Source organism: Metopolophium dirhodum, chromosome 6 (genome assembly GCF_019925205.1).
Source record: "Metopolophium dirhodum isolate CAU chromosome 6, ASM1992520v1, whole genome shotgun sequence".
Classification (NCBI taxonomy): domain Eukaryota; kingdom Metazoa; phylum Arthropoda; class Insecta; order Hemiptera; family Aphididae; genus Metopolophium; species Metopolophium dirhodum.
This window is the reverse complement of record NC_083565.1, coordinates 34,454,563-34,467,972: the sequence shown is the minus strand read 5'-3', so window position 1 is coordinate 34,467,972 and position 13,410 is coordinate 34,454,563. Positions and strand designations below refer to the sequence as shown.

Below are 13,410 nucleotides of genomic sequence, written 5' to 3'. Positions count from 1 at the left end.
TTTTTAGTTAATTTTAAAATTAAATTAAAACATCATTTTACAAGACAATTAAAAAATAAAAATAAAACAATAAAAAATAAAATATAATAGTTTAAAAACATAATTTTAAAAACACAATATATTTGATTATTTATTACATCTTAAAATCTTTAAATTTTCCAGGTATTTTTGTCTTTCTTTTATATTCAGTCCTTCCTTCTCTATCTATTACATTCTTATTTTCCTTGTTCTTTTCTCCATTTTAATTCTCTAATACTTTCTGGTGTCTTATGTAATAGTCTCCTGTTTCTCCACAATTCTCCCCCTTTATCTAATTTTACAATATATGACCTTCTACCATCTATTTTATTTTTTATTACTCCTGGACTCCACTGTTTTCCATTTCTTTCTTTTTGTAAATAAACCTTATCCCCTTCCTTTAACTCTTTTAATCCTTTAGCGTTTCTATCATGATACTGTTTTTGTTTATTTTGTAATTCTATCAATTTTTCTCTCACCTTCACATATTTCCCTTTTTCATCTTCTATAGGTAACAACCCTTTTATTTTCCTACCCATTAATATTTCAGCAGGGGATGCTAAATCTTTACTTATTGGTGTATTTCTATATTCTAATAACGTTAGATATACATCTTTGTTATCCTCATCTGCCTTGATCAACATTTTTTTTATTGTTTGGATATGTCTTTCTACCATTCCATTTGATTGTGCATTAGTAGAGCTCGATATTATGTGTTTTATATGCCACTCTTTTATATATTTTTGAAACTCTTCTGATGTGTATTGAGTACCTCCATCAGATCTAATGGTTTCAGGTACCCCATGCCTAGAGAAATTACTTTTGATTGCATTAATTGTGTTACTACTAGTTAGTTTTGGTATCATTACAAATTCTACAAATTTAGAGAAATAATCTACTATAAAAACATAATTTTTTCCTTGAAAATAAAACAAATCTGTATCTACCACCTGCCAAGGTTTATCTGGTACCTCCGAACACTCAAGCGGCTCTTTTGTGTTTGTTTTTCTATATTTTAAACAAATTTGGCATTTATTCACAACTCCTTCTATGTCCTTATTCATACCTACCCAATATAAACAGCTTCTAGCTCTATATTTACATTTTTCGATACCCATATGATTAAAATGGATCCTTTTCAACATTTCACTTTTTAAACTTTCTGGTACAATTATCCTGTTTGATTTATATAGTACTCCGTCGTATACTGTTGTCAATTCTTTACACTCCCAATATTTTTTGGTTTCTTCATTTAATTGCTCTCTTTTTTCCGGCCAACCCTCAATGACATAATGTTTTAACAAATTTAGTTCTTTATCTAATTCTGTAGCTGACTTAATTTGTTCACGTTTATTTTCATTAATTGATGTGCTCACATTCACTTCTTCAATTGTAACTTCAACTTCTCTATTCTCCCAATCGTCAAATATACTATCACCTTCTGATTTTATTCTGCTTAATGTGTCAGCTATCAATAGTTCTTTACCCGGTTTGTATTTTACTATTAATTCATACTGTTGCAGTTTTATTAAAATTCTTTGTAGTCTCAAAGGGCATAATACTAGTGGTTTTTTAAATATGGATTCTAATGGACGATGATCAGTTTCTACTTTAACTTTTCTACCATATATGTACTGATGAAATCTATGACATCCAAATGCAATACCTAGAGCTTCCTTCTCAGTTTGAGCATATTTTTTCTGAGACTCAGTTAACGATTTCGATGCATAAATAACAGGTAAATTATTTTGCAATAGTACTGCACCTAAACCGTCCTTTGATGCATCTACCGATAATGTTAAAGGTAGCTTACTATCATAATATTGCAAAACTGGCTCACTAATTAACATTTCTTTTAATTTATCTAAAGCGTCACTATGCAACTTTGTCCATTCAAATATAACATCTTTTTTTATTAACTCTCTTAATGGAGCATTTATTTGTGCAACATTAGGTAAAAATTTTCCAACATAATTTACAACCCCCAATATTCTCTGTAATGCTTCTTTATTCTCTGGTGGTTTTAATTCCTTTATGGTTTTTATTTTATTATAATCTGGTTTTACTCCTTCGTTTGTTATTTCATGTCCTAAGAAATTAACTTTACTTTTATTAAATTTGCATTTTAATTTATTAAATTTTACATTTCTCTCACTTGCTCTTTGAAGTACTTTTCTCAGCCTCTCATCATGTTCCTCTTTATTTTTACCATAGACTATTATATCATCTATATATGTATCAACACCCTCTAACCCTTCAAATGTTTGTTTAAATTTTTTATGAAATATTTCTGGGGCTGAAGAAATACCAAAAGGCATTCTTAAGAACCTATATCGTCCCATTGGCGTGGAGAATGTACACATTTTAGAACTTTCATTTGTCAATTTAATTTGATAAAAACCTTGATTTGCATCTAGAGTACTAAAAACTTTTGCCCCCGCCAATTGTTTTAAAATCTCCTCTACAGTTGGTATTTGAAAATATTCTCGTTGTATTACTTTATTAAGATTTTGTGGACCTAGGCATATCCGTATAGCTCCATTTGGTTTTTTAGCTATAACAATAGAATGCACCCATTCAGTGAATTCCTCTACTTTCTCTATTATTTGTAAATCACATAGTTTATTTAATTCTTTTTCAACGGATCTTCCAATGAGAATGGAATTTTTCTTGTTGCACAAGCTATTGGAACAAAATTATCTTTTAATTTTATCTCATAATTTCCTTCTATGCATCCAACTCCTTCAAATACCTGATTAAATTCTTTAGTTATGTTCATATTTTCATAATTTTCATCTATTTCTAAGAGACGTTTAACTATGCCTAATTTTACACTGTCTTCAAGACCTAGAATAGCTACTTTTTTATCTACTTGTGTATTTACTACATAAAATTCACAACTTTTTTTATTTTTATTGCTAATTCCCGTTTCAATATTTAAATTACATTTCCCTAGTACTTTAATATTGTTTCCATCAAAAGTGCTAAGCTTTGCCTTGGTTGGTTCTATTAATACCTGTGGATTTATACATTTTAATATCTCACTTGGCAATACATTTGCTTGAGCTCCAGTGTCTATTTTATATCTTATTTCTGTACCATTAGTTTTCAACTTTACTATCCAATCTTTATCACTGTTATTATTTTTATTTTCACCCACAACGCCTATAAAAAATTCTTTCTCTTCTATTTCATTAATTTTACTCTCACTTTTAGTTGATCTACATTGTTTAGCAAAATGGTTTAATTTCTCACACTTATTACACATTTTCCTATAAGCCGGACAATTATTTATTTTATGATTCCTCCCACATCGTTTACAATTATTTATAATTTTGACATCTTTATTACTATTATACTTACCTTTAGATTCTTCAATCTGCTTTCCCCTTTGTGTATGATGATCATATTTCTTAAGCTTCTGTATTTCTTCAACGTTGCAATTGTTGGTGCCATTATCCATTGCTGATATTTGTTTTCTTACTACTTCATCTGAACGACACACATCCAGCACCTTCTCCAATCCGATGTTGCCCTCCTTCAGTAATCTCTCTTTTATTTTGTTATCGGTTAATCCACAAATGAGTCTTCCTCGAATCAATGTGTCAACTAGCTCCCGAACTCGCACGACGCTGCTAATAACCTGAGCTCTTTTACATACTCATCGATGCTTTCTCCAGTCTTTTGATCTCTTGTAAAGAACATGTGTTGTTCATATACTATGTTCTTTTTAGGGATAAAATATTCATCAAATTTACGTATAACTGCATCATACTTAGCTGCATCGTTAGCTTTATTAAATTCAAAACTATTATAAATTGGTAGAATTTCAGAGCCAAGACAATGTAACATTAAAGCGATTTTCCGTTTTTCTTCACACTCTTGTTGACTTGATGCCATCAAATATATATCAAACCTTTGTTTAAATAATTTCCATTTCTCTGCTATATTGCTTCCAGACAAGTCAAAAGAAGTAGGTAGACTGATGTGTTCTGACATTTTGACTTTTAACTTGTTTTGACCACGTGTTTCTAATTTTTAATTATTATTTATTTATTATTATTTATGCCATGTAGATTTATTTATTATTTGTTTCCTTTTACTAAACAAAACCGACTGCGCCATGTAGATTTATTTATTATTTATTTAACAAAAAGTACAACATTACATTAATTACTTAAATTATATGGTAAATTAATGACCGCACATCAATTGAATAACTATTATATTTCATGTGTAGTGTATATTGAACTAACCTCTAAATTCTAATTGATAACTCTGTTATCATTACAACAACTTTTAGATTTAACACAACCATTATAGTGACTTACATCTTGACGAGGTACTGCACTTGAAACGTACTGTACAACAAAGTGGGTTACCTATAATTGTTCGCTTTTTTCTTTCTGAAAACACACACGTGGTAGCGTATGTATTAAGCGTTAGGTAGGTATTTACGAGATTTGGAACTTACTTATATTATTTTTAGATTATTATTTATTTGGCTACGGCCTACAATACATTTGTATGAATCAGTTTAATCAAATAATATTAACTTTGTTAATATAATATTTTGTATGTTATAAATGTCTAACAGAAAAATTACTGGAGGTTGGATTTTCAAGTATGTATAATTTTTAAAAAAATGGTTGTATCTAATTCAATTCAATTCAGACAATAGACGAATTAGTATGTTAACATACAGTAACAATAAAGTAAAAACCGTTCAATAATTTATGTGTACCTATAGATTCTTTATTTATGAACTACTGCTTTGCAAGGCAATTGTGTAAGTAGTTTAGAGTGATAATTTTGTAGTAAGCCAGTTACTACTTAACAACACCATTGTAATATAATAGTAATTATACTATACTATAGATTAGCTATACTGTAATTCGGCATAAATCGGATATTAGAAACGGAAATAGGATTTCCTACTGTTTAGTATGAGAAGACAGGCTCACTGAATAATATAATTACTCGGGGAGTCCTGTGTACGACAATATTCAAATATAAAAATTTAAAATGGTTAATTTAATTACAACGCGGTACGCGACAAAGTTCAATATAGAAATATAAAAGAGTAGAATGATTATTCAATTGAATCATAGATTAGCATTTTTAGCAATACGTAGAAATATAAGGAAGTCATAAAATGCGTGGGCCGGAACGCTGGTCACACACATCACATCCGTGAGCCGAGATACAGTATCTATAGGCAGGGGGGTACGGGGAACTTCATATATAAGGGAGCCCGAATCGGCCTGTTTTCAGACGTGTACTACCACCCATTAGTGCAAGCACCTTCACGCCACTCTGTACGAGCATATTTTGGACTTAGAAAAATTATCAACAATATAATAAAATTCACAATAAAACAACAATTGTCTTTTATTTATTATCAACCACGACTACATCATCAAACAAATTGTCTGCGACCCGCAACTATAATATCTCGGCAGCCACTTATCTACTATTAGAACTACGATAGTAGGTACCAAGCTGTCGAGAACATTACACTGGCGCAGTCGAAAAAGGAGGTTCAAGGAGTTTCAAGACGAGGCGAGCAGTCAAAGCGATGGATTTAAATTTCTAAAGGCGAGTCTAGCAGTCAAGACGGCTACATTCAACTTCGGAGATCCAGTACCGGCGCAGCGGCTACACCACGTCAAGCAGCTCCACGGAGGTAACAGTTGAGGTCTGATCAACCAAGGCGACTCCGGGATCAACGAACAATTCAAGACGGGCCAGCAGTCAATCAAGGAAAATGAACACAGCAGTGGCAACAACGTTGTTGTGACTTGTGAGTATATTAATTAAGTGAAGATAGATAATTAAAATTAAAATTGTATAGCTTGAAGTGCACGTCTCACGTTGATACATATATATCAGCGTTTATTTTATACTTGGTGGTGGTGTAAAATATTAGGGAAAAATATTCGAATAAAATTAAATAAAGAAAAAAAAAATAGGAAACAAGCTTGGGAAGAACTATATACGTATTTTATGATAGACAGCTGTAGACTGATCTAGGATTTTTATGGTAAATAGACGGCAAGGACCGATCTAAGATTTTTTATGATAGACAGCTGTAGACTGATCTAGGATTTTTATAGACGGCAAGGACCGATCTGAGATTTTTTATGGTAGGCAGCAGGGACTGACCTAAGAATTTTATGGTATTTTGTGATAGGCAGCAGGGACTGACCTAAGTATTTTATGATATTTTGTGATAGACAGCGGAGACTGATCTAATAAATTAAAGTAGACGGCGATAGGCTGATCTAGGAAATTGATGCACGCGCGTAGCATTTTTGAATTATATATGAGAATAATTGATTAAAGTGAAATATTGAATTGAAATATAATTGTTGAGAGAATTTAAGTGATATATATTGAAAAAAAAAGAGATTTTGAATTAAAAGGCAGTAGATGACCTTATTAAAGTAATTGACGTCAAATTTTGAAAAGTTTTGAAAAAAAAAGAGGGAGATTAATTATAAGGGCCCTAGGATAAGAAATAGTATAACATTACTAAGAATAAGTTGATAGAATAATTATTAGAAATCAAAAAAAAAAAAAATTGTTAGTGTTTAGAAGGTTAAATGGTAAAGCGCGTAAATTAGGAAATTAAATCATTTAGGAAAAATTAGTAATAATACTTTTATAGTCTATAGTCTATTAAAATAGGGGATAGGAAGTCGAATATTATTAGAGGGATTTACGGAGTAGCTAACCGGGGAATTTTTCGTTATAATATTCGAGCGTAGTACGAGCGCGTACGCATAAAAAAAACATCGCGGAACACGGCGAGGGAAACGGGTGAGGGGATACCGTATCGAAATTTAACACGCGTAACATAGGCGGTCGAACGTTTTACGTGTTATTAGATAGGTACTCATCCATGTCCAACGTACGACGCGCGTTTACGTATATTTCATTTTAATATTTGTGCATGATAATTTATTTTATAAGTAATAAATTTTTACTTATTATTAATTTTGGTGACGGTAGTTACGTATTATTAGTTTATAAATCAATAATAGTATATACATGTAGAGTAAATACTGTTGGTAATTACTCACGCGGATAGGACATTAATAAATTTAGTAGATATAATTTATAAGTACCTAGTAGATATAATTTATTAAAAATTATATATATGTAATGTTTAGATAAATATATGTCAGAATCCGATAGTTCAGATATTGATACTAGTTCTGCGGACAGTTCAATAAAAGTTGAAAATTATAAATCTAGGAAAGAATTAAAAGAGGCAGTTTTAAAAGACGCTGTAAAGAAAGAATTTTTAGAACAAACTAGGAAACACATAGTTAAAACTGTTAAGAAAAAGTTAGTAAGAACACATAGTTTAACAGAACAGATAGGTACCGCGCCACGAAAACAAACCGTAGGTCGTTTAGGTACTAGGTCAGACTCAAGCGTAATTCACGTGCAGTTAGAGTCAGTGGTTAAGAAAAAAATGAGTAAAATGGATTTAGATAAAGCAATTGCTATGATACCTATTTGCACGGGCAAAAAGGACGTAGCCGAATTTATAAATATTTGTGAAATCGCAATTAAAGAAACAACGGAAGCAGATACACCGATATTATTAAAAATAATTACTTCTAAGTTAACGGGAAATGCATTAGAAGTAACAAAATATCGAAATTTAGAAACATGGGGAGCAATAAAAACAATATTAGAAGGGGCATTCGAACAAAAAGTATCGGAGAGGGCCCTATCAATAGCTTTAAACACGGCACGTATGGCCGAGGGAGAAAGTGTGGCAAAATTCGCTAGTAGAATCGAAGAGTTATATTATAAACTCTGCGCGGCAAGTACGATAGGTCTAGCTCAGGCCGAGGCAGATATAGTGAAAAAACAAACAAAGAAACAGGCAATGATCATATTTATGACAGGGTTACCTCATCACCTATATACAGTATTGAAAAGTCGAAATCCCAGTACATTGGAACAATGTTTCAAAACGGCGATCGATGAGATGCTCGAATATGAGTCAAAAGTAGAAATGGATAAGTTGCAGAGACAAATCGGTAATGGAAAACAGGCAGACGTCAATAACGAGGAAAAACGACAAAATGGTGGTAATACAAATAACGCAGTTAATCGCGGAGGAAACGGTAATTCAAATCAAAGCAATAGAAATAATAATTTCAACGGGTATAACAACCGATATGTTAATCACAACAACCGCAATAACTATGGGAATAATAATCAGAGCGGATATGGCTCACACATGGTTAATCGCGGCGGTCAACGAGGCGGAAACGGCTATGGACGGAATTTCAATGGCAATAATGTACAACAAAATAATATTAACCGAAGCACCGGATGCTACACTTGTGGTAGATCTAATCACATAGCACGAGATTGCTGGAGCAATCGACCTAATGCGCAACAAAATACGTATAACAATAATCGTGTAAACGGCACGCGCCATGCGAACAACAACAATAATGTTCGTAGGGACAATAACAATACTCAGGGCGTACTTTGCAGTTACTGCAATAAGATAGGTCATGAAATTTCAACCTGTTATACAAAACAGAAAAACGAAAGAAGCACGTCGGGAAACGCCAACGGACCATCACCAGTGGGAGTCAGATTGGTCCAAGAAATAGTTCAAGACCCACACACAGGATTTTCCACATCACAGCAAAATTAATAGACAACCACATTACTTTAGAATCACCCAGTTTTAATAAGAATCAAATTAAATTATTAGTCGATACTGGGGCGGATCTAAATATAATCAAAATTAATGCATTAAAAGGAAACACTGAAATTAACGAAAACGAAAAAATTTATTTGAAAGGCATCAATGAAAAAATAGTTTCTACGATAGGAAAAACAGAAATAGAATTAATAATTAATAATGAAGCATTCGAAACACAATTTTATGTTGTAAACAATATTTTTCTGATTCTGGCAGACGGAATTATTGGTAATAAATTTCTAATAGATAATCATGCAGTAATAGACGTTGCTAATAACACGCTAACAATAAATAATAATAAAACCAGAAGCGATAGTGATATCTGTTTTACATTAAAACCGCGCTCAGAGACAATAGTACAAATCGATATACCCGATACAGAAATGAATAATAAAAATATTTTAATTAATAAGCAAGAATTAATACCGGGCGTATATTGCGCGAATATTTACAATACAGTCAAAAACAACAAAACTACAATAAGCATATTAAATATATCTGAAATGACGCAGGAAATAAATGTAGGTCAAGTGCGTAATATTTCATACGACACGGATGTTTTGACAGATAGCGTACGGTGTATAAACACAATTGACACTGAACGCTCGCGTCGGGTCAGGGCGTTGATACGTACTGATCATCTTCAAGTTCACGAATATAATTCGATAATAAAAATATGTGAACATTACGCGGACATTTTCTATTTAGAAGGGGATAATCTTACGTGTACTACGGCAGCAGAACACGTAATAAAGGTTCTAAGTTCTAACTAAGGATTTGAAACCGATTTATAAAAAACCATATCGTTTACCGTTTTCACAACAACCGGAGATAGAAAAACAAATAGGTCAAATGATGAAAGATGAAATCATAGAAAGGTCAATGAGTCCGTTTAACGCACCATTAATATTAGTCAAAAAGAAGGAGGACGCCTCGGGGAAACAAAAATTCAGAATAGTTATCGATTTTAGGGCACTTAATGAAGTAACTTTAAATGAATTTCACCCATTACCAAATATAACGGAAATATTAGACCAATTAGGACAATGTCAACTGTTCAGTTTGATAGACTTAAAATCGGGGTATTTTCAGGTACCTTTGGCTAAAGAATCAAAAGAACTTACGGCATTTTCAACGGGACAAGGGCATTATCAATTTAAACGATTAGTTATGGGTCTAAGTTCAGCTCCGGCGACATTTCAAAAAATGATGACAAACGTGTTATCAGGGTTGATAGGAATGAAGTGTTTAGTATACCTGGATGACATAATAGTGTATGCTAAAAATTTACAAGACCACAATGAAAAATTAATAAACGTATTCGAGAGATTACGTATACACAATCTAAAAATAGAACCGGACAAATGTAGTTTTTTACAACGGGAATGTTTATTTTTAGGTCATGTAATTAGTGACGAAGGAATCAAACCGGACCAAGCGAAAGTTAAATCTGTAAAAGATTTTCCGGTTCCTAAAAACGTTAAACAAATAAAAAGTTTTTTAGGACTTAGTGGGTATTATAGAAAATTCATAGAAAACTATAGTGCTATTGTTAATCCAATAGTGAAATTATTAAGAAAAGACGTAAAGTTCATTTGGGACAAAGACTGTCAAAAAGCTTTCGATAAATTAAAAGAAATATTATGTTCAGAACCAATTCTACAATATCAGGATTTTACAAAACAATTTATACTAACGACAGACGCTAGCGGTAGGGCGCTAGGTGCAATATTATCTCAAGGTAAAATAGGATCGGATTTACCAATAGCTTATACAGTTCTAGAACTTTAAACCGGGCGGAATGTAATTATTCGGCAACGGAACTGGAATGTTTGGCGATTATATTCGGCGTAAAAACATTTCGACCGTATTTATATGGTAGAAAATTTACAATTCTTACGGACCATAGGCCTTTGTCATGGCTATTTAATTTAAAAGACCCATTATCCCGATTGGCAAGGTGGAGACTACAATTGGAGGAGTACGAATATGAGATAGTATACAAAATGGGCCAGTTGAACACCAATGTCGACGCGTTATCGCGTATGTATAATGTTACGGAAATTAAGGACGAAAGTTATGATAATTTTATGCAAAAATTCGAAACAACAGTAATATCTAATAAAGACGTTAAAGAAGTACACGGCGAACTAATAAATAGTCCGTCGGAGTACCACATAGTATCTGAAATCGAAAAATATTATAATTTTCGATCAGGTATTAATTACGAATTAAAAATGAGATTTGGTAGAGACAAGCAATTAAAATCTCATAAAGATTTAGGCGACGTCGTAAAATTCAAAAGCGGAGATAGGTACATAATATTTTTAATAACAAAAACGAAAAAGAAACAATTAGCCACGTACCAAAATTTACACGTTGCTTTACTAAATCTTAAGTATTTTTGCGAATTTATAAATTTTATTATAGCAAATAACAAAGTAGCTTAATTTACACACTAAAGTAAATATATATAGAAAAAAAAAAAAAGTAACGCTAGATATTAATAATTAACTAACAGAATACCACAAATAGTAATTTTAATTTCATTAATTTCAGAAAAACAAAAGAGAAAGAAATAACATTAGGAATCGGGCGGTAAATAATAGGGGCATATTTTGTCTATTTTATTGGAGACTGACAAATGTTGCACTATTATGCACCGAACGGTTTGACCACTTAAGAGAAATGTTGGAGTTTGATCGTTTGGTGATTGGTTGGGAAAATCGTGTGAATAGCAGATTTTTTTAACGGGATCACCAAGGGACTAAATGGCCATGATAAATCACAATAAGAAATTACAAAATCTTATTAGTTTAGCCAGTGTCGCGGGAGGATGCTTGATTTGCAGCACACTCTGGCGACACGGGTTCAATTAGCAAGATGAGATCATTACGAAAATAGAATGGAATAGAATCGATTTAATACTAGTCTTGATCATGTAATAAAACTTGAATACAATAGTTTATTGTTGGTCTGGACCTGTAGTAAAAAGATACAAATCTAATTACAGTATAGGGATAGTAATATTAACTAGGCATAAAATATAATGATATAGCGATTAATGGAAAATATATATATAGAAGCAAACGTAAACGTAGAATGAAAAAAAAAAAGAAAGTTAGGAACATATTAGCATATATTAGCGTAAATAACATGGTGATGGAATAAGAAATATATTAATCTAATTTATTTAAAATATAATTAACATGGTAATGGAAAATAAAATATAGTAAACACCACTATTTTATCATATATATATATATTGCACGAAAAAAAAAAAAAAATATATATATTGTAATAGATTTTAAGAATTCATGTTATATTAAAATATTATTACACATATTATATTAACACTAAGATAAGATTATTGATGTAAACAAAAACACAAAAAAAAAAAGAATATATTGTTAATCACATAAGATACTAACCTAGATAATAAGCAAAATATATACTGTAATATTGTGAATCATAATCTGTATTCTGTCAATAATAATTAATATGGTGAAATGTACCATATAATTATAATGATGTATTTGATGTAAAACATAAAATGTAAACATGTAATAATTGAATGTAATGTAATAATTGATATATGTAAAATTTGTAATCATAGGAAAGTGCTTGAACTAATGGAGGAAGTTTGAGTTAATTTTTCTCATTTTAGACGATAAAAATCAACTTTTAAAGGGGGGAGATGTAGTAAGCCAGTTACTACTTAACAACACCATTGTAATATAATAGTAATTATACTATACTATAGATTAGCTATACTGTAATTCGGCATAAATCGGATATTAGAAACGGAAATAGGATTTCCTACTGTTTAGTATGAGAAGACAGGCTCACTGAATAATATAATTACTCGGGGAGTCCTGTGTACGACAATATTCAAATATAAAAATTTAAAATGGTTAATTTAATTACAACGCGGTACGCGACAAAGTTCAATATAGAAATATAAAAGAGTAGAATGATTATTCAATTGAATCATAGATTAGCATTTTTAGCAATACGTAGAAATATAAGGAAGTCATAAAATGCGTGGGCCGGAACGCTGGTCACACACATCACATCCGTGAGCCAAGATACAGTATCTATAGGCAGGGGGTACGGGGAACTTCATATATAAGGGAGCCCGAATCGGCCTGTTTTCAGACGTGTACTACCACCCATTAGTGCAAGCACCTTCACGCCACTCTGTACGAGCATATTTTGGACTTAGAAAAATTATCAACAATATAATAAAATTCACAATAAAACAACAATTGTCTTTTATTTATTATCAACCACGACTACAACATCAAACAAATTGTCTGCGACCCGCAACTATAATATCTCGGCAGCCACTTATCTACTATTAGAACTACGATAGTAGGTACCAAGCTGTCGAGAACATTACAATATTATAATACTTTATATAAAGCATTTAATATATGATATATATTGAATATTTTAAATTAAGGTGTACGAATAAAACTCAAAATAGTACCATACCCCAATATAAAACAAGCAAATATGCCTCACTTGTAAAACCCATAAAATTCCACCGTGGCTCTGGATGGCGTCTGCAAGTATTACCATCAATATAAAATATGAACCTACCCATATGATATTTAAATATTTGTAAAAGTATCTGAATATAAGGG

The 13,410-nt window shown here is 31.6% G+C and overlaps 2 protein-coding genes across 2 annotated transcripts; one reads left to right on the top strand and one right to left on the bottom strand.

The window, feature by feature from the left end:
* Positions 1-215: 215 nt before the first annotated feature.
* On the bottom strand, positions 216-3,481 carry LOC132947742 (uncharacterized protein K02A2.6-like). Its single transcript, XM_061017990.1, has 5 exons — positions 3,382-3,481; positions 2,965-3,204; positions 2,771-2,901; positions 2,174-2,687; positions 216-2,107 (listed from the first exon to the last, which is right to left on the bottom strand). Exons 1-5 carry the CDS (start codon positions 3,479-3,481, stop codon positions 216-218), a joined length of 2,877 nt encoding a protein of 958 aa, XP_060873973.1.
* A 2,107-nt stretch (positions 3,482-5,588) lies between these two features.
* On the top strand, positions 5,589-9,495 carry LOC132946833 (uncharacterized protein DDB_G0289917-like). Its single transcript, XM_061016924.1, has one exon. It carries the CDS (start codon positions 7,202-7,204, stop codon positions 8,708-8,710), a length of 1,509 nt encoding a protein of 502 aa, XP_060872907.1. The 5' UTR covers positions 5,589-7,201; the 3' UTR covers positions 8,711-9,495.
* The last annotated feature ends 3,915 nt before the right edge of the window (positions 9,496-13,410 follow it).